General features: G+C 40.5%; 2 protein-coding genes across 3 annotated transcripts; one reads left to right on the forward strand and one right to left on the reverse strand.

Moving 5' to 3' along the window:
• Window positions 1-116: 116 nt before the first annotated feature.
• LOC100123126 (E3 ubiquitin-protein ligase RAD18) lies at window positions 117-3669 on the reverse strand. The gene is made up of 7 exons (XM_016984406.3): window positions 3366-3669; window positions 3132-3210; window positions 2355-2964; window positions 1917-2254; window positions 1094-1846; window positions 749-1015; window positions 117-664 (listed from the first exon to the last, which is right to left on the reverse strand). Exons 1-7 carry the CDS (start codon window positions 3414-3416, stop codon window positions 246-248), a joined length of 2517 nt encoding a protein of 838 aa, XP_016839895.1. The 5' UTR covers window positions 3417-3669; the 3' UTR covers window positions 117-245.
• Window positions 3670-4405: 736 nt separating this feature from the next.
• On the forward strand, window positions 4406-17993 carry LOC103317946. Of its 2 annotated transcripts, XM_031927500.2 has the most exons (5): window positions 4406-4723; window positions 7767-8014; window positions 9511-9759; window positions 17244-17416; window positions 17494-17766. In XM_031927500.2, exons 1-3 carry the CDS (start codon window positions 4477-4479, stop codon window positions 9628-9630), a joined length of 615 nt encoding a protein of 204 aa, XP_031783360.1. In that variant the 5' UTR covers window positions 4406-4476; the 3' UTR covers window positions 9631-9759; window positions 17244-17416; window positions 17494-17766. The 2 variants fall into 2 exon arrangements, with proteins under 2 accessions (XP_031783360.1, XP_031783361.1); XM_031927501.2 differs by lacking the exon at window positions 9511-9759 and having other exon boundaries at window positions 17494-17993.
• The last annotated feature ends 4753 nt before the right edge of the window (window positions 17994-22746 follow it).

The raw sequence follows: 22746 nt of genomic DNA on the forward strand, positions 1-22746 counted from the left end.
TTTCCTGCATTTATGGATGTGCTATTTATGTCCTTACTCGGTAGTCTATGTTCATCAATAATCTTAAAAAATAAAAACAAACTGCTGGATTGAAGTAAAATAACTCAAAGATCCAATTTTTCGTTAATTGAATTCAAATAATCGAACATAATTTATTATATATTATTTATAAAAATATAGAATAAGTCAAGTCTTCAAATCTAGGCTCTGCCTCTAATGTATATGTACACAAACATTATGTTATATTAATTTCGATCTGAAGCCGCCTGACGTCGACGTACTGGCCTTTTTGGTGGGTTTTGAGTTTCGTCCAATGTTAGTTCTTTGTTCACTTTTGGTCTACCTCGACGTCGTTTTAACGAACCATCAGAGGTAGAGCTTTTAAAATGTTCAGGTGACTCGCTATCCTGCGAGTCTTCTAGCAGCTTGGTCGGTGTCTTTTCAACGTCTCCTTTTTTAACTACTTCAGAATTTGTGAACCGGGATGGCCGATTCCTCTTTCTTACTGGACGACGCGCAGTATTTTCAGTCACAGGAGGTGGGGAATGTTCGTTTGCTGATGTTGCGTCGTTTTCCTTTTCTATTTTGATAGAGTTCGATTGTAACGGCGAGTTCTGTTTTTCTCGAGATTTTCGTTTTCGTGCTTCACTGCTACCTGCAATACCTAAATTATTAAAATACACTTTTGTTAGTCATATTCGTGTTAAATCTTGCATAATGGTAAACAACAGATAAGATTTCAACATACTTGTATCTATCAATTCAGTAGAATCATCTCCATTCAAAATATCATTTACAAAATCGTCTACAGAATTACTTTCAGGTACTTTTTTATCACAGAAGGAACTTCCTTTCTTCTGCGGTGTAGCATATTTACTGCTACTAGCCTCATTCAAACTTTTGTTGATTTTTTCAGTTTCAATCTTCTGTGGTGTAACGATTTTACTACTGCTAGCCTCAGTCAAACTGTTGTTAATTTTTTTCGTCTCAATTTTCTTAATATTATCGGTTTTATCTAGAATAAAAAATGTATTGAAAATATTATGCACAAGGCATTATTCTTAAATAAACACCAAAAACTACTATTACGTACACTTAATTACAAATTCGCTCAAACTATCGTCACTATCATCAAACGCAAAATCTTTAATAATTGAATTGCACAAGTCCCTTGCCTCAGCTTGTCGAGACTCTTCTTCTATGGAGTCGGATTTATTCAATGTTGTAACAGATAATTTAGCCCTTTTACTATTTGTACTTTTATTATTCAGTAATGGGCTTCTAGGTATATCATCATCACTTGATTCATCGGTTGGTGCTTCATAAGGATTATTAGTTACATTATTTGAGGCTGAGGGTACTGAGAACTTTGTTGTTTTGGTGTAATCAGTATGTTCATTTTTGATTACTTGTAATCTTTTATTGGGACTACTGGATGTACTTGTGCTTGGACTTGAATCATTCAGATTCATAGACGAATATTTCATTTGATCATCGTTCCTATAATGTTGCAAAGGACACGACGATTCATCTGAATCTGAATCTTGAAATGCTATTTCTGATGATGGATTGTATATACTACTTTCTTCATTTTCAGATAGATTTTCTGAAACTTTTTCAACTTTAACAGATGTGGACGGTTTACTTATAGTACCGGAAGGATCATCTTGTTTGCTACTAGAACTTGCTGATTGGTAATCGTGTTTGCTATTCAAACTCGTTGATTCATCAGCTTCTGTAATTGTTAAGGCAATTGTATCACTATTTTGTTGTTTAGCTTTCTCCATTTTCTTACGATTTCTTACTTCCTCAATGAGTTTGTCAAAGCTTGATTTATTTGCAACTCCTACAAAAACCAAAATAACAAAATAAACCAAATGACTAAAATGCCTGCTTTGTAAAATTTATATACTTACTGTAATTCTTTTGAGCTTCTTCTATTTTTTCTTCTTTTGCATTTCTTTCGACTTGCAATCTCACTGTGGGAGCTGCTGTCGAAGCCACCAAAAACATGTCCATTTTCCTTTCTTGCTTTTCCTCCATTTCGCATTGTCTAATCAACTCAGATATAGGTCTAGGTTCTACTTTATCACATTCTGAGTTGTAAATTGTTGAATACCTAGTGAATCTATTCTCTAGAGCCCTACGATCTCCTTGTGTAGGTAGTCCTAGTTCTTTCATTTTTTTCCGTAACTCTGCATCTTTCATCACTCTAAGAACAAGTTTTGGCAAATGTGGCCGTTTGGGTGCATCTCTAAGGAAAAAATTAAACGTTATACTTTAGACAATAAAAGATTTTTTTAAGCCTGGTAAAATATTGTAGAAACAGCAAGTAATTTTAATTGAATACTTACACTTTAGCTTTGCCAGATTTCTCACTAATTTCTCGTTTAAGACAAGCATCTAAATGTACATTAACATGTAGTTCAGAGATGTCAACTTTACACACAGGACAAGACACAGTCTTTGTATTTACAGGAGGTTGAGTTGGCACTGGATCTTTTCTCTTGGGAGTATTAAATATTTTGGCGATACTTGGAATAATTTTAGGTGACCTAATTGTAGGAGTACATGGATTACACTTTGATGTACTTGCCAAAGGTGAATTCATAACAGGTGATTTTGGTTCAATCTGCTTTATCTCAGAAACTTTAGGTGACTTACACAGCTGACTCAGTTTTGATTCAACCTTTTTTGTTTCCGAAATCTGAGGGGACTTGGGCTGACTACATCGAACTGGTCGTATAGGCATGGCTTGTACTTGCTCTGGTTCTTGTTGTACAACTTTGTTGTAAACAACTCTATTTTCTATAAGAGTTATCAATTTTTCTCTAACTTTAAAATAGTGCTCAATCAAGCTATCCATAGCACGGTTTATGTACAAATCTTTTTCAAAAACATTATGAAAACAAGCTGGACACTGGGTTTTGTAATGTAAGTACTTTCGTATGCATAAAGAGCAATCTGAAATTGAAAATTTCTTATTACCATGTATAAAAATATTAACTATAAAGCTCCCAGATAAATGGTGCCCATGTAAACTATATACGCTTTAAGAATACGTACATAGTTTGGTATATTTATAACTTAAAATGTAAAAGTAGGCTAGTAGGCATACAATAAAAACTCACAGTTATGTGAACATGGTGTCATGACAGTTGTGTCTATGTACTCGTAGCAAATTCCACAAATCATAAGCTCTTCTATTCTCTATAAACAAACAAGAAAAGAATGATCCATCAGATATAGAACAAGAGCATTGTTCAGTTGAAAAAAAGAGTGTAACACATTCCAGAAACACTCTGTTAACCTCAATAAAATGTAAGAAAAAGTGAATTGTACCCAAAATTATTAAAATTACTTACCTTCAACTCGTTGAATTCTTCTGGCCATGGTATTTCTCTTGCCTTTGACATGTTTTCTCAATGAGTTATAATGCTTTGAGGTTAGTTTGGAGCACAATTTGTCAGCAGGTACTCGTTCCCTATCATTTGACCTTCTCACTATTTCACACAACACGTTGAACTAAATATTCTTGTACAAAATAAAACATTTTTTGGAAGTGACGTGTTGTTTGTTTGCCTGCACTGAACACAAAGACTTGAGAAACAAAGTGAATGAGTCCCTACTTCTGCATCAGGGACTTGTAAAATGCCCGCCTTTTTCTTCTGAAATAGATGATATACATATATACGGCGCGTGCTTTATCAATCGGTAAAGAAGACAGGTCTATAAGTGTGTGTTCAACTTATCATACGACGAAATGGCTATACTGACCGATCGTGGATAAACGTAAAGTAGTATTAACCATTCTTTAGTTAATTGTTTTGACTGTGGGTGGCACTAGCGATCTTTAGTTCAAACGCGCTTTTTTTATTTTGACTAGAAATTGGCTTAGCGCGAGTTGATTTTGTTGTTGTCGAACCACCAATGAAATTTTTTGATAACGGTCTGAATTGGCTCTGTAAGAGGTTCAATTTGATACTATCGCAATCTCCCTTTTAGAAATGGATTGCTTATAGGATTTTATTCTAAAAGAGAGCTCTTTTAGAATTTTGATGAAGATAAAAGTAGATGTGGTTCTCATTTTCCAAAATTTCTACAATTCAAATATAGGTTTATTTTCCGAATCATGAAATCTCAAATATTCATGTTTTGAGTTTCAAAAGTGTCAAACTTCCTAGTACAAACTATAAATACCAACGAGCTGATATACCTTTCTCCAAGTCATATACAAAGAATAATCTGCCGACAAAACTCCGTCCACACAACCTCGCATAACTCCGCAGACAACAAACACTACAGCAATATCTGCTGTAATATCTCCGAAGATGATCGTCGATACGACGAAATTCTCAATATATATTTATACAATAAGATAACCTTTTGTCCGAGTATAGGAGCATCGGACTGGGCGGGTTTGCTGTTTTTGCACCTTCGCCGCATCAGTAGGCGATCGAGTGCAGAGCTATCAGGATGATACCGACGCCGAAGCATCGAAGTGCAAACCTCCCTGCCGACGATGTCAACGATGACACGTCGGCAAAGCCGATGGCTGAGCCGGAAAACCTGGTGCGACGAAAGGGCATCAAGGATTCGATCGTGGGAAGATGGCTGGATAAGCACGTCGACAAAATGGGCAAGTACTGGTCTTACCTGCCGAATTTCGCTGGATCGGTCACTGCTACGTTAGCTATTTTTCTACTAGGAGCCTGCTTTCGAGGTAAAAATGACTATTATATGGAAGTGAAATTGAAAATTAAAACTTTTTAGGAAAGGATCTTAAACAGCTTAGAGGCGAATTATCTTGCTTCAATAAAATCTATTTAATCACAGCCTATAATTGAGTTTGATTTCTAATCTGTGTTATTTTCTAAGTTCTCTATCTCCGATCAGTTACATAATTAGGTTGATTCTTATTAGAAAATTATCACACAATACAAACAAACATTTTTTTAATAATCCCTTGTGTTCTACTTATTGTTGTTCACGTCCTGTTCATAATCAATCTTTTACATTAAAATTAATTTCAAGCTGCAATAAAGTATACACCTGAATGACCACTATATTTCACGAGATTCCCAGTAATATATTCTGCTCTACGAAAAAGTTTTAGGATTAAAAATGCAGGCTATGGTAGAGTACACAAGTAACACAACAAAAAAGAATATTATATGTGCTTTAATGGAAGATTACACTTTTTTTATAATTAAGTGCGCATGCACTCTGTTCGGTATAATGTGCACGAAATAAAATATAATCTGACGGAATGACTAAGTATTATAAGAACCAATTAATTTTTTTTTGTAATGAATAAAGATCGATATCTATGAATATGTCTTATATCCAAACATACTGATTATAATGACAATAGATAAGTTCTGAATTCGCGTATCGATTCTTTATCATTATTAATATAAAAAAATCAGATCGTTGCTTTGTAGCCCATTTCCCAGAAAAGGCCTACATTCTAATTTGTCATTTTTAGAACGTCGGATTTCAATTAATTCAAGCAGGACTTGATAAGCTGGAGGTATCACGCCGGAAAGACCACAGTTTCATCACACGGAAGACCGGTAAAACTCGCACTATTCATACAGCAGTGCTCAAAATGAAAATTTCAACCCGTTTCTAAAACCAGTTAAATTTTTCACAGTAGAGAGCAACGACGTTCCACAAACGTTCAAAGTACGCGAAATCAACGTTCGAGCCCGTGGCTATATCTCGAGTACTAATCAAAATAGAATTACGCGTATCTACACACGACCACTTATTGCTTGCGATAAACAGATTATCTTGCGGCGATATTAAAATTCTGCATTATTTCAACGAATCGAGAGCACCTCCCGGCAAACAATTCTCTCCCCGCGCATTTTTCTGGAAATACAGAGAACCACACACGCACAGAATAAATAGCTCGTTCGCGCATAGAGTATCAAATCTGCCAGCTCAGCAGCCAGCCTCCCTACACCTTTCTATTAGAGCCAGCACAGTGAAATCGCCACCGGCCATCCGTCAGACTCAGCCCTCGAAACGAACGGTCCGTAATAGCCGACGTAAAAGCGGTTTTTAGAACAAAGTACACGCTCTCCTTCTCTCAATCTCACTCCCGTGTGTGTCATAAATTCAAGTCAACGGAATTTTATTACGTCAAAAATAGCGCGCACTCGAAGCAAAGCCCGCGCTGTTACAGCTACCGATTCTTCACTTACACGGAATTTTTCCTCGAGCTATATCTTTATCTTCGCCTACTGAGGCTCGCGCGCGTCCGGCACGATTATCGCGAGGGGAATCTTTCGTATTTTCTCTGCAACGCTGGGCCGTACGTGGCGAGACTGGCAACGGAAAAGGCGACGGTAAATCGCGCGACGGGCGGTGTATATAGCGCGAAGAAGAAGAAGAAGAGAGACGAGAGCTGGGGGCGGTATATATATATATATATATATATATATATATATATATATATATACGCAACCAAAAATACCATTTTGAACGTAAAATTGTCCACTCTTTCCATTCCCGTAATAAAAAAATAGGGTTCCTATTTCAAAAATCAAAGTTCAAAAGTCAAATTCAAGGTCACCATCTGACTTCCCCCTCGATATCCTACAACTTTGGTCTCTACCATTTTTTCGATTAAGGCTGTCACTGACGAGTTATTACCGGTGCCCGTTTAAATTGGGTCATCCTATGTATATATATATATATATATATATATATATATATATATAATATACCGCCGCCCAGCTCATCTCTCTTCTTCTTCTTCTTCGCGCACTATATACACAGCCCGTCGCACGATTTTCCGTCGCCCTTTCCGTTGCCAGTCTCGCCACGTACGGCCCAGCGTTGCAGAGAAAATACGAATATATATATATATATATATATATATATATATATATAGGACCGTGGGGCTATCGACGAAATATCATGAGTTTATGAGAATTTTATGGGTCAGCGTTCAGCGCTAAATTGCCCCATGAAAGCGGGGCTTTATTGTTAGTGCAAAATCAAGCCTTCCTTTCCAGCTCTGGGAAATAAAAGAGAGGAGAGGCCTCGAAAGACCGATCTCTCTATATCTATATACGTGTGTATTGTAACAATCGCAGCGTGTAATGGAGTTTTAAGTCGATCGCGTAGAGAGTGAGAGAGAGGAGAGAGAGAGAGAGAGAGAGAGAGAGAGTGCGAAAGGCGTGCTTTTGATGGACTTTATTCTCCATGCGGCGAACTTTCTCTCTTTGTACGTGTGTGCATTATGTATTAAGCGCGCACACGCGTGTGCCTCTCTCCAAAGCAGTTACGTAGTACGATAATTTTGCCGAGGCTATATGTGTTTACGGCTAAAACCTTTGAACAACACAGGGCTAATCCAGCGTATTTCACGCATTTATGTGAATAAACAGAGAGCCCTTGGCCACTTGATGCTTATATCGCGATGAATTGTTGGATTGGGCGCGCGCGTACGCTGTAATGGGGCTTTGATGTCTTTTTAATACGCAGACGAAGCTGCGCGATTCCGTTGATAGTATTTTGAAGCGTGTATGCACTGCGAATCTTTGTGTGCAAACGTTGATGTTTGTATGAGGTTTTTTCATAATGTGTACTTCGAATGTCGTCTCGAGAGACCTGCGACGTTTCGGAACGTTTAGAAATAATAGTGGAACTCGATCTTGTATAAAACTAAAATTTGAAGCTTATGTTATTTCTCTTTTAATAGTTTTAATTATGTATACTGACTTTTCTCCTCTTGCATAATTGTTTCTTAGGCGAGTGGATGCTGATCTTCGTGCACTTTGCCAAGCGCTTCGGCTCCATCGAGGAAGAAGATGGAGCAACAACTACGGTCCAGACTGTCACGGACGATGCTAACGAGTCACACTCGTCCAGTCGCTGGCCCTGGGAGTATCTGCTCTCGGATGACGTGCCGCCATACGTCAGGCACTTTTTTGTTACCTGGAGTGTCGCAATGGTCACGGCCTACACCATCTACTTCAGCGTCTATGGTGCTCTACACGTAAGTAGCATACGTTTATTTTCCTTGATTCGAGAAAGAATGTGGTGAAAAGCTGTCTGTTTGCTCTTTGTTTTTTTCAATTTTCGTGATTACATTTTTGTCATTTTTGCACGTGCAGAACCGTAGCATCGGGATAGCATTATCGTAGCGAGTGATCCAAGATAATAATTTTTTCTATCCAACATATCACATACGATACAAAAGCACAACAATAATTACACAGACACTTAACACTGTCTGGTCTGCTTTCTTCATACCTTTGCCGTGTGTTCCTCACCGCTATGGACCAGCTTTTCAAGTGTGCGATGCCAATCAAGACTCGAGGCTAGACTAAGTTGAATAGCAATGCCAAAGCTCGCCGATTCCCGATCGAGCACCCGCGGTACCTGTAAAGCGCTCTTTTCCCCGCATTGCGCTATACGTACGCGTCGAAGAATCGCAATTGCTCGCGGATAAATGAGCAGCTGTTTACCGCGTCGTTTATTCCTCGCAAAGCGAAGCCGCCAGCGTCGCTGCTGCGACTGCTCTACTCTGCTGCTGTCTCTCAACCTCCCAATACAACAAGCCCCTGTGTAATTACTTCCTAGAGTACAAGCAGTGACTAGCGCTCGTTGCGCTCGGACCGGAAAATGAACGGCACATAACAAGGCTGAAGGGACAGAAGAGAGCAAATTCGAGGAAAATAAAAGAGCAACAACACGTCGATCGCGCACAGTCGACGCGGTTTTCTGTTTCTTTTTTTTCACGCGCGTTCGATTTCTCTCCTCCATGCCGATGGCTGATGCGAAGAAAAAATGCTGAAGCGGACTGTAAATCATTTTTACGAACGCGACTCGTTTCCATAACGAAAGATATTTGCTTTTAATGGGGTTCTACGTGAGTGAGAGAGAGAGAGAGAGAGAGAGAGGGGGGGCTGTGCATGCGTATGATGCTAGAGGTAAAATGGAGCGATGATCGATATGCAAGATGATTTTTTCCCCGATATGTCATGTAAGAGGTCAAAAGCATCCGCGCCTGGAACGAACTACTCCATGGCGAACGTTACGCGAGAGAAATTTCAATTTTAAATACGCCACAGCTCGAGAATCGAGCTTCAACGAGTTCGCCTTTTGCAAAATTTATGTGCCCGGTGAAACGTTACGAGTCCGTTGCCATAGAGCTTTTTTTATTTATTCATATGAAAAATTGGCAGTAAATCTTGCGGGAAAGGTGACGAAAAAAGATCCGTTAATTTTACGTCTAGAGCTCTTTGACGAATCCCATCGGAATGCTGTAAACTCAATGCGCTTTGTTTAACGCGATGCTTTTTTCGGAGCTACTCTTTTCTTTTGCGGAAAAAGCGCTTTTTCAGAATTTATTTTTAACGAATTTCATCTTCTGCTTTTGAAAGCTCGCGCTACGTTGTTACTTCTCCGTGCTTACTGCAGTGTGTTCCGTCTTTATATCTATGCATAACAACTTCGACGTAAGTAGCATTAATGATTTTCGTTGGTCAGTGGTACTACTGCGTTCGACGACACGACAAGGCCGAAAAGTGGAAATGCCAGCCGTACAAGTGGCTTTCCACAGCTTTGGAAAGACACGAAATAATGCTAGGAGTATTCAGTCTGTTCTGAACGAATACGCTAACGGCTGCATTTGTTACTTACCTTATAAACGGCGGACCATTGATGATATACTACGACTTTGACGAGTATACCTGGCTCTGGTGGTTCCTTCAGTGGCCAGTCATCTATGTAGTACTGGTAAGCATAGACTCGTTCAAAACGATTAAATATATTCATTTAATTTATATAATATCAAAATAAATAATCGTAAGCTTTTGAAGCATCGAGTATAAACTTATTCACAGTTATAGATAAGTACAGCAAACAAACTCCGCTGTATACTTATTCATGCAGCCTCATGCTCACTGCACATCCGTAGTTAATTAAAGCCGCTTATATACTAGCGCCGACGTAGTAGTCGCGATGCAAATATAAGCGCACTCCAGCAGTCATCCACTAGACTCTTGTACACATTGAATCTCGACGAGCGCCCATAATACGCGTTCGCTCGATACTCACAATTCCAACGAGGTTCTTCTCAGTTCTTCAACGAGTCGCACGACGACGCTGCGCTGCGCCGTCTAAGACGTTATATTTCCCGCGATAAAAGCTCAAGCGCAAGCTCGTCGACTTATTGAAATATCTCGTGAGCGCGCGCGAGAAGCAAACGGCGTCTGGCTTTTCGGCTGCGCGCAGAGAACGTTCTCTTTGAGGGGAGCATCAGCGCGAGGGATGCGAGCGAAATCGTCGACGAAGCGAGCCGCAACGAGCCGAGACGTGCGAACGTAGCCGCCGGGAACCGGAAGAATTTTACACTGTGAACTTTCCTTGCAGCGAGTCTTCTTTCCCTCGCATAAGCGCCGCCAGCGTTTATTCCGCGTGATATTTTGCGAACGTGTTATATGCTTTGGACTTTCGACGAGAGAATGCAGATTTATTCTTCTTGTGTTTGGCCGGGAGATTGAAATTTACGATTTTTACGAAAGGCTGTTGTCTTTTATCTTTTTTTTGTGCGTATTGCATATATCAGCTTAACGAAAAAAAAAATAGTACTGTACGGAAGTAATTAAAAACAGCTAAAATTTTAGTAGATTTTTTTTTCGCTACAGTGTGTTGCAATTTTATACATTCCCATAGTTGATTTTTCTTTTACGCGAATTTATCACAGCCTATAAGGAGCTTGCTTTCGTTTCTGGGAGTTTTCGAGGAGTTGGGTTGTAAAAGAAGCTTTAAACTTTTAGCCGAGGAGTCGTGCGAGTGAGCGGATTTCATAATCATGGAAGAAGCTCGGATTTATATTAATAATGAGTGAATTTAATTTCTTACGGGACTTTTGAATTTAGAGACGGATTTTCAAAATAGTATTCATTTTTGTAAGCTAATTCACTTTGTAGATCCAAAATGAGAAAGAACAAGTTTTATACTGCCCATTTCTAAATATAAAATTGGATCGATCTTGTAAAAGTACGAGTATTTCCCGTCGCTTCGACAAAATACACACATCATGCTCCCTTTAAACTTTCCTATCTGTCCCAAACGATTGGATACTCGATACAACAAGGGACACGTAAATCTTTTAACGATGCACGAGCGTTTTCGTAAATCGCTTTGCACGGAGGGCAGCTCTCCCTTCTCTTCTTCGCGACATACTTCGTCGTCGGCGTCGTCCAGCAGTCCTCCTTGTGCGGGTCCACTCGACGATAGCGTCGAAACGTCGGACGTCTTCCGGTAGCTTGCAAAAGGCTGAACGGGCTCGTTCGTCTGGCTGTCCTCGTGCTCTCTCCGCTGCGAACTCCCCCCATCCATCGCAGCACCAGCCTCCCTTTTTCTCTGTTGAGATTTCCCGCGCTATACGTGATATGCTTGCAAAGCTTCCCGTACAGGAAGCTCAAGCAGTTCCCCTCTACTTCTCGAAGCTTGCATGGCTTGTAGGAGCTTGCGTCTCTTTAACTCGATGTATATCTATACGTACGTAGAGACGCGCACGCACACATTCGCCATGGAATTTCCGTTCTCTAGTTTTCTGTTGCTTTATGCCGAGCCAAGCCCTTGCAAGCTTGAGCTTCGCACGTACGGATGCACGCGTTTACGGGAGGGACTTTGTGCATTAGCTGTCTGATGCTGTGCGCAGGTACCTATACACACAGCCAAACAACATCGCGAATAGCCTTGTCAATGACGTTACATGGCGGATCCGAATAATTGCCGAGACGCGCGTAAATTATGGGAGCTTGAAATTATTTTGTCGATACGCTGCGCGTTCGCTCGTACGGTTGCGTGAGCTGACGAGACGTCGCCGGCGATGCGGGATTCATTATTTGCCTCGAATAATTTCGCGATCACGCTGCTGAATATCGACGTCTATTTGATGAAAATGAAATTTGATGGAGCTTGCTGACGGATTGTGTTATACTTTTTCGGTGCGATTTATTAAATGTTTAAAACTTGATTATCGACAATGACGCTCTACTGCTGATATGAATCGATCGGTATATACGATGGTCATTTCGTTGAAATTCGTCTCCTCATTATCATTCCTGTATCAACTGATTAAAACTGCGAGCCAACTGATAAGACGTTCTCATTATTGCAGGCTTTTCAGATACGCCAAGTTCGCTGATAAACTCATTTTTCAACGAAATACGAATTCAATTAAAAATAAAGTTCGAATATTTTTTTTCGCGTTCATAATCAAACGGAGTAGAGAGGGCACGAGCGTATATGGAACATTCGCAAAAGAGTTAAACCTAGTCGGGCATAAAAGGAAGAATCTACATTTCAATACATTGCTTACCGAGCCATTGGCCTATCGACTCTTTGTAAGCACTGGCACATATATATGTACAAGATACAGCTAGCAGCAGAAGTGCATTTCAATTTCACGGTAGTACCATGTATACTGACCGAGTCGTTAAATATTTATTGCGTTGCTAGTTTTTATGCTCCTCGCGTGTATACCGATATAAATTTATTTTATTCCGTCTACGCATCGAGCGTGTCGTATTGATTTCTTCTCTCAAATAGTGCCAAGTGATTTGCTCCGAAATGAGTCGCACCGACCAAGATCAAACAAACCTAATGCGTTAAATGAAGTATACACGAAAAACGCCTCGTCGGTACTAATCGATGCAGTATCGATTTGTACTTTGTGAACATTTGAATTCGCTTAAAAACTGAAAAAAATCTAACCCCTGAAAAAATCCGCTTTAATCAGTCGATCCGCGGATACAATCTGCGTCGAAGCTCTTGTGCGGACAGGTTTAGTTCGACGCGCCACGCGTACTACCCAGTGCATACCGAGACCGCACGTAGTTCATTTGCGTTTACAATTCGCATGCAGGTGGACATCGATGTGTACAACCGCACGCTCGGAGAGCCTTGATTCGTGTAAACAATACGAATTCGGACAAATATCTTGCCATCAGAACCAAAGCTCCGCGCGTCGGTTAAATTTTTCGCTGCTGCGCGGGACATCGCCGCAGCGGCTGCAGTAGCCACGCGGCTGTTCTCTTTTTATACTTGATGGGGGGAACGACAAAAAAATCGGCGCCATCCGGCCTTTTACGAGCATACGCCGGGCTTTGATTGACTGGTTTGATTCTTTTCTCACCCTCCCTCTCTAGCGCGCGAGCGCTATATTTTTTTCCTGCGTTCATTTTTTATCACCGAAACAGTCGAGGGATAGTGAAAGGGGACATCCCGTAGGCTTTTGTCCGAATGAATCTATGGGGTTCGGTCATCAAAGAGATGCTGCGTAATCCTTCGGTAATGGTTTGGGAATCTTTTATAATATGTATGGCTTTAAAGAACATAAAAATGTGAGTATCTAATTCGGACACGCTTTTATTGATGAAATATTCATTTTCAGTCTATTTTGATGGATTTAAAGTTACAATTTTTTTTTCGATTCTTATAAATCCCTTTGCGCATAAGATAAGAATTGAAACACAAACGTAACCCTCAGCGATATGCAGATTGATTTATTAATGTACTTATCTTCATCTCATGCGGGATACCCTTCGAGTTCAGCCTTGCACTGGTGTATCGGCGTTACGGTCTATGCAAAAAAGTAAACAACAGCATTAACGAGAGTACATCCGCTTCGATTACGTTCTCGACTTGGTGGCAGAGTCGAATGTTCAAAGACTCGTGGGAGCTTACGGCAGTGAATTTCGAAAAAAGATGGCTAATACTTTGGGACAAAAAGAAAAAATGAAGCAAGGGATGTGGAAATGTGGAACACATAAAGACCGCGTCTCGACGCTTATTTGTATATAATTACTCCCGCGGCTCACTGCGAAGTATGCTGAGCTCCCGCGGCAAGGCGTGTCGAGCCTTTCTCTCGTTTCTGCTTTGCGCTTCAGACCCCTATGTGTATACGCGAGAAGCTCGTGTAATTGAATTAGCTATGGCAAAGAGGCTTGTTTCTAGCTTTTCTCTTTATCTCGTGGCTTTCGCAGGAATGTGAGAAATGAGAGTGCTTTGTCTCGAATAAGGAGAACGCGAGATTCGTCACATGAGGTTAGACTGGATTATTTTCCACCCTAATGAAAACGTTAATTATTGATTCACGAGTGACTCGTCGAGCAATCCTTTGATTAAAAACGTCTCACAATGTGATTATTATCAGTCGAAAATCGAATGAACTAACCTTTTTTTTTTAAATACTCTGCGAAATGAAAATCCATACAAGCTCCGAAAGATATTTTATTTTTCAAACAATAAACAAAAAGTATCAGAGATGAAATTGAGAATCGTGGACCCACACAAAATATTTAGTTTTCTACAAATCTATCTAAAAATAACAATTTTCCCACGATTGATTTGGAAAAATACAAAACACAGTGAAAATCGCAATGCCAGAGACAGCAATATACAGCTTGAATTCAACGCGCTCAATTTTTCATGGCTCGCTTAACATATGCTTTTATCTCTTCTGAAATAAAAAACTTTTATTTGATTGATCCTCGGAATTCACTCAAAGCTTCAGGGCTCTTTACTTTATCTTTTTCTGATGCTATTCGTCTAGTGATTTTCGCACCAAACTGCATGGAACTATCGGTGTTGTGCGGCAGAAGCTCGGATTGTACACAACTGACCTCGCGTCGCTTGAATCCAATTTTGGGGACTCGCCGGCATCGAAAAGTAATTAACAGGCGTTTGCTATTGAACTTCTTCCTCAAAAGAGTTCACTCGAGAGTGATTTTATTCCTATTTCTGCAGTTCGCCGGCAATTCTATGAAGCCTTATACATTCATTTTCGTATCTAATCTTGCTTTTCCAGTCTCTGCAGAGTCCATCTATTTATGAGAATATATCCTCTGCAGTTTATCAAAAGAACTACCCCGACGTCGATTCGTTCGCCTACACTCCTGCCTAAACAGTCAATCTAGATTCCAGCATCGCAATACAGCTTGCCTTCTAGCCCAAAGCTCAGCCCAAAAGATGGGCTGAGCTTTGGGCTAGATACCGGTGGGCGTTCGATTCAATCAATGTTTGCTTCGATCAGTCGATAGTATCGTATGCAGAGAGCAGCTGTGCACATGTCCGCGCGACGGAGCGTACCGTCGTCGACGTGTTTGCGATCCGACACGCGTACGCTCTCGGGTAATTCGATCAGACACACTGCCTTTCTTTCGATTCCTGCCTCGCAGTCTATCGTTATCGCGAGCGAGCTTCAGAACGCGACGTTTTCTGGCACCTTCGTCCCGGCAGCAGGCGGACCTTCCGTTTCAAAATCACGGAAAGGCAGCTGTGTGTGCGCGCAGCAGACGTCACGTCCGTACGCAGGCTTTTTGTTGGAACATGCGAGCTTCTTTTTTCAAAAGGAAGATGCCTTTGTGTCTCGCGAAATATCGTCGGAACTGTTTTTTTTGTTTTTATTTTTTTTAAAAATAGGACTTTTAACATTATTCGATATTTCAATCTTTCAACCACCAAGCTTCGCGCCAACAGCCCGCAGAATAAACTTGCTTGAAGAGGACCATAAAACATCTGCTACAGAATATTGATGGTTTTCATGAATAACGCGTCGGTCCGCCGTTATGACACGCGTGGCAATGGAGTGAAAGCGAGAAAAAGAGACGGAGAGAAAGAAAGAAAGCTCTTCCTTACAACGGCTATGCTCGACTTCACGGCTACGGCATATTGAGTTAAGTTAGTCCAAGGGTTTCGTACGACCACTTTCGCCGAGCGACTCCGCCGGAATTACTCTCGATCCTTTTTCTATATCACCCCAGCAATTTTAACAAGGACTCGCGGACGCTCGACTTTATGGTCGGCAACTTTATGAGCTTCCGCTCGCTCTGTGCACCCAACCTCATCAGTCGTGTTTCCCAGACAAGTCATTCTTTTTATTTCTATTATTCTGGTGTTTTTTTTGTTTGCTTTTCGCAGCAGTTGTGCTGTTCATAATTATAGTCTCGGAGTTCTGTCGTATACGAAGAATTATTATCGAAAAGTTAGTTTTTTTCTCGTTTAGGGCGGAAAATACAAGATTTAATCAGACGGATGGGTATAAAAGTATTATAAAAATAGAGCAGTATATAAAAGTATATTATTATAGTCATAAGCTATATAATATGGTAATAAAATTAAAATTTTGTGCGGAGATTAAACTAGGATCTCATAAAATATGCATAAATTTTGTTATCGCTCGTTATCTGATGAAGCTGTTCTACGATGACAATTAAAAAGATAACGAGAGAGGGGTACGTTGCCTATTTTTATGGATAGCAAATAGAAAGTACTGCGAACGCTTATTTTATTTTCATATTTAAGATTTAAAAACCTGCCAATTTTTCGTTATAATTTTCTGCAACGATGAATTGCGTCGCATTATTGATAACAAATTTCTTTTGGATTACAAGATTACGAGACTTACTGGTTCCATCGGCTGTATCACAGACCCATAATGTACAAATGGTTCCAAAAACTGCACCACACGTACAAGCAGCCAACTATGTGGTCCGCCACTGCCATTCATCCCTTTGAGATTATACACCTGCAGATGTGCTATCTTGTAGTGCTCTTCATCATACCCACTCACCTGAGTGAGTACGCATTACGTTCAAACCAGAATTGAGGTTCGTTTGATGAATGATTGCGCGAAATTTAAATCTATATTAATCGCTTATTATGTAGATTATACTTTTTATAAAAGTATCAAAACATTATCTCAGTTTCCTTCAAGATAAATGAAAGGATTGAAATCACTAAGCTCGTGCAAACGCATCGCAATCCCTGCTCCCTTGATGCTCTCCAATTTGAATTTCCACAGCTCGGTAGACGAAAATCCAATAAGAAGTAGCCCTCCGGGATGAAATATCATGTCCCGCGTTTTCTGGGGATAGGTGCTATTTCACCTTGTACCCGCAAGAACTCAATATTTTACAGTCGCATTATCTTCGTACGAAAATTCCAGACCCGGACTTTATATTACCAGATTTCTTCTTAGATTTCTTCCATTTTATTTATTTAGCTCTTTAATCCAATTATCTTCCGAGTAAAGTTAACACTTAACAATTTAAACAACATTATATTTCTTTTCTTGTTTTAAAGTTATCATACTACATTGCAATTCCAGCAATTATTTTATTTTGTTAATAGTATTATCAATATAACTATTGTATTTGATATTTGCACATATACAACAATCATAGTTTTTGATAAATGTGTTTCAGTTCCATACTGTACTATCATGATCTATAATTTCTACCACGGAATAATTGATCACTCAGGAATAAACTTCAAAGCTCAATGGTGGCAACCGTGGCAGCCTGATGCATCTTTCCACGATAATCATCACCAGTATACTCATGTTAATTTTGGATTCAACATGTTCTTTTGAGACAAGGTAATATACAGTCTACAATAGTAAGCATATAAATATTCGAATCATCACAGTATAATTAATTGTTGGTATTTCAACAGTTCCACGGTACATATAGATTGAAGGACCGCATCTACAATGAAAAAACATTCTTCGGAAGGGGAAAGAAACTATCAGAGGCGACAAAAGAAGAGTTGTTGTCTGGCCTTCAAGAACGTGATTCGGAAAATGTTGATAACAAAGTTGTCTATACATTAGACGAAAGGGAACTTAAACATACAAAAATTACTTAGAATATATTTTTTAAATTAACGAAAAAGTTAAACAAATAATAGTATAATGTATAAATTTCGTAGAATAATTAGTAAAACTATTATTAGATTAGATTAAAATAAAATAATTATGCAGATAATCTTAGACTAAGAAAATATATATTTCTTCTATAAAACTAAGTTCTTTTCAAAAACTTTGTGAAGAAAACGACATTCCGTCAGTTAGCTTACACCTATATTGAAACAATTAAAGGACTTTTGCAATTCTGTGTTATAAATTATTGTGAGACCTAGACGCTAATATTATCGGTAAATTTTTCGTAAGCCGTTTGGGCAACTTGTGCCTTCGCGCACTGCAAGGATGTCGTATCGTACGTTTAGCCTTACTACTGTGCTTATCGTAGTAGTTTGGCACCCACCCCTCCCGTCCAGGTTTTCTCGATCGTCTTATTTTTCTTTCAAGCTTTCTCTCTCTCTCTCTCTCTCTCTCTCTCTCTCTCGCGCGCGCTCTCTCACTGTTTCTCCCCACTTCTGTTCATTTTCCACTACTTCTTCTTTGTCCCGAACAGCTCAAAGTTTACGCCTTCCTTCCTTTTTTTTTCATTGTTTTTGTGCCTTTATTCTACCTCTCATATTTCCTCCCTTTCACTACTTGAAAGCATTTTAAATTATTATTTTTTTTTTAAATTTTTCATTTTCCTCGACTTAATTTTTTTCCTCATGTACTCATCTGTTCTCTTTTAAATAAATTATCATTACTTAGGTAAATAGCTACGAACTCATAAGCAAGTGTTTATTTTGCTTAATAAACGGAAGACATAATTCAAGCACATTGTTCCGTTAAATTCTTCTGGTCCTCGTTCTTTTATGGATCCGTCTTTTTGTTTATACACTTAAATTTATCAAAAAAAAATTTTCCAAATAATGAAATTTCTCCTGCTTTTCTTTTGAGCAAGCCCAAGCATGATTAAAGAACAATTGACGATCGTGACTGGTTTCTTCGTGAAACTCATCTCGGACATCGTATAGTTTTGTCGTTTCACTCACGCGCGCTCTCCCTCCGCACAAGTAAAACTACACTGCGGAGCAGTAACAGCGGGTCGAAATAAATCGGCTTTGAAACATTTTATCTTGTGGGCAAATAACGATTTGGCAGTAGAAAAGCACACACAGTCAAAGTCTCCAGAGGGTAAGAATCTCCGGAAGCTCAGCCTTTCCCCGTGTGTACCTATACCTTCTGTCCCACGAACTCATAAAGCTAACAAAGCCTGCGCGTGAGCCGAGTAGACTCGGGCATGGGGTTGGTATTGCTGTTGCTGCGCACGTTACGAGGCCGCGTAATGGAGTGGCGGTCAATGGGCCGATAGATCGCGGTCGCATGCTCAAGTCCTCCCACCGTTAGTATCAGAGCCGCCTAGGGGTGTCCCCTGGGACACTTCGCCCTGACTCTGATGTGGACTATGGCAGTGCTGTCGTCTTTCGCGGTTGGAGCGTTTTCAAGCAAATTCAGCATAAGGCTTGCAGAGATTCGTTCGCGTTATGTAATTCCTTGTTTGTTCTTCTTTTCCGATTCGTATGATTCTGTATCCAAGCGATATTTTTTATCATAATTTTCATAAATGATGTATTTAGTTTAGCACACCTTATGTAATATTCATGCTTTCTAACTAAAAAGTAAATAAAATACATCCCCAAAAATATTTTACAAATGTAAGAAAGAATTAATTCCCTAGATTTCCAGAAAGGCGCTTGAACCCCTGGCACGTGAGCTTCGATCGTCTCATAAGCCACATATTTGCTACCCCTCCCCCCTCTTTCTCTCTCTCTCTCTCTCTCTCTCTCTCTCTCTCTCTCTCTCTCTCTCTCTCTCTACCATTGCAAGTTTTCCGTAATTTTACGAGCTCCATTTAAGCGCGCGACAAAATTACAAGAGCAAACTCCCAGTATTTTTTTTCCTTCTTATTTCTTCTGTTCGGCCCCTTTTCTATGAGCACGGACTTCTTCCACATACTTTATAAAGTAGTTTACTTCATAAACATATTATAGGTTGTTTAGCAAAAGATTCTTCGTACTTCGTAGTCTCGGGGTAGATCGAAGAAAGTTTGGGGATAAGGAGTTCACTACCAAGATGCAAATCCGCGTAATTATAAGAGGCCAAACAAGTTTTAGTTTGATAAACTCTTGATAAACGAGTACACGTTTGGTATCGTTATGTTTGGTCAGAGTTAATCAAAGTATCTAATTTGTTGCTTAAGTCGCATAACGCTGTCTTCCGAATTTCAATGTTTGAACTCACGTTTGGTCAGATACGAACATTTTCGTTATTCGATAAACCATACAGAATGATGAATATTAATCTTTTCTCAAAATACCAATATACACCAAATATAATCCAGAGCTCAAATCCTGTTTTAACAGCGAATGATAAATAAAAAAGGATACGCGAGATAAACAATAATTCGCTCGCAGCACGGCTTCGTTCCCCGACGCTTCCTCGTTAATGCAGCAATATTAAAACCAACAAGTTCGCCCATACCCGATTAATTTCTCCCAGAGCTGGGCACACGGCAGCGTCGCGCTATCTCCGCTTGCATCTAAAATTAAAGATACAAATTGTAAGCTCGCAAGCCTCTCTTTCCCATTCTCCGCTGCTGCCACGTCCTCCGCGTCAGGAATATGAGGGTCTAGCCGAGCCCGCGCGCAGCTATATTCGCAGCAGCAGCAACGGGCGCCTAATTATCTGGTCCGGCGTCTGGTTCGAGCGCTGGCTGCCGGCAACGGTACGTCTTCTCGGCCGCATGTAAACACCTTCATTACCGCTGGAATGCCCCGTAAAATATCTGCGCGGGCCTGGGGATCCAACTGGTGTACTATGGCCAGAGGAGGCCGGGATGGAGAGAGAATTTAAGCACCGGGAGTAACCCTCGCTGCTATATATATATATGAGGTAAAAGAGAGAGGGGGAGAGAGGTCGAGCCTCGTTAGGGCTTAGACTTGGCAGTGGCGCTAATACTCCCAGGGATTACTTTTGCTCTGGTGTTGTTCGCTGCAAACTGTAGACTTGGGGAGAGATAACGATTAGAAAGAGATTCGGGGACCGGGGGAGATACGCAGTCGGCTGTGTCGCAGTGATTAAGGAGATTCTGGAATAAGTCATTTGAAGGAGGTGTTGATCGAAGTGATGAGTTTATTGGGTTAAATCCAATTCGCCCACACAGTGTAATGAAATGTTGTATTTATATTTATCTTTCCTTTTCGTGATCGCGTTTTACCGACAACAAAAACGCGGCTTTTTGTGTGTGTTCGAGTTATGTAAGAGCGGGAAGGGGAATTTTGAATTTCGCGCCGAGCGCGGCGAGCGCTGCAGCGAGAGCGGTCGAGCGCATGCGCGCGCTGATGTGGGCCTCTCCCGTTTGCGCGGGCTCCGGCGCGCGGGAGCACGTGCAGTTCAGTTGTGACAGCTCCTCTCGAATAGTCAGTTGACATTGCACTTTTGTACTTGCGATTGCAAAAGTCTCTTTGTGAATTGCATGCGAATAGAGTCGTTATCATCGTCCTTTTCAGGACGATCAATACTCTTTATTGTATTACCGTGCGTTGCGCAGTGTGTGCATTTTGCGTGCGGTGTGCGGATTGTGTGAGTTCTTCGAATGTTGGGACTTCGGCAACGTGCAAACTTCCTCGCCGTGTCGATCTCCACCCGGCGATTACTACCTACTCGGCAGGGCTGAAAAGACCTGCCCGTGGTCCAGGATTGGTTCCCTCGAGACGTCGAGGCGTCCTGCGACCGAGGAAGGTGCATCTCACCAACGTGCGGACAGGGTTTTACGTCGCGCCGTCCACGTCTCGTTCTGCGAATAAGGTAGGAGAGCTCTCCAGCGTGCGAAAGGTACCTCGCAGCGATAGGATTAAGTTACTTGCGTTTCTGTCTCTTTTGTTGCCTATAGTAGAGTCTCTCTTTGTTTTTGTATAAGCGTACATTGTAATTGCGTTTCTCTCTTTTTGTTTAGTCTATCCTAGAGTCACTTTTCTTTGTATAATTTCCTTATTTCTAAAATAGCTATAGGTCCAAAGCTATAGACTTGTCCCGGCTTTTCTCTCTACTCCGTGAGAGTTTTTACGCCGAGGCAAGTCGTCTCTTTTTCTCCCGCGAAATTCATTCTGTTTTGCGTTAATTTATTCATCCAAACTTCCCTCACTCATTTCACCATTTTAATTATATATATATATATATATATATATATATATATATATATATATATATATATATATATATATATATATATATATATAATTTGAACTCATTAGCTTTTGTTCAGTGTGGATATTCCAAGCTTCTCTGCAAGATAGCTTTAAATACCTACACGGAAAAAAATGGTTGGTAACAGTAACAAACCGCTTGGCAAAATACGCACCAACTATTTTTTTGGTGAACCTTAACGTACTTGGTAAGTACTTGGTAAGTATAATAAAATAATTGGTAAGTTTGTTACTGTTACTAACCATTTTTTCCGTGTATATGAGAGATAGAAATCCGATAGCAGATGAGGAAAAAGATATCGAATCATTTTTTTCTGGGCCCAAAGTAATCTCGCACATAAAAGCAAGATTCCTCTCGACCCTCCGGTAGAGTTAGCTTACCTCTACGCGGAAAGTATATATTTGAGGAGTGTGTCTGCTCCGTAGCCTGCAAGCTCGTGTGAAAAGACGAGCGCAGCGATAGCCTCACCAGTCATACACACTGACAGACGTTCGCGTACGTAAGCTCGGGGATCGTATGTGAGGGCTAGCTGCTTCCGCGTCTGCGTGTGTGCGGAGTATTTTCAAGCTATATGTGCCCGAGGGAGCCGGCAGCTGGAGTGAGTTTAACAAGCCTCGGGAATCAGGATTTTCCCTCTCTCTCTCTCTCTCTCTGTCTCTGTCTCTCTCTCTCTCTCTTTCTCTCTCTCCCTCCATTTCTCCTATTTCATAAGATGTGCGCACGTGTGCGTAGGTGACTCCGTGTACTCGGGCTTACACATACACGAAACTGCACGAATACAAGTTCGCTCGTACACGTTTCGATATGGGCAAGACACATAA

The sequence above is a fragment of the Nasonia vitripennis genome, chromosome 3 (genome assembly GCF_009193385.2).
Source record: "Nasonia vitripennis strain AsymCx chromosome 3, Nvit_psr_1.1, whole genome shotgun sequence".
NCBI lineage: Eukaryota > Metazoa > Arthropoda > Insecta > Hymenoptera > Pteromalidae > Nasonia > Nasonia vitripennis.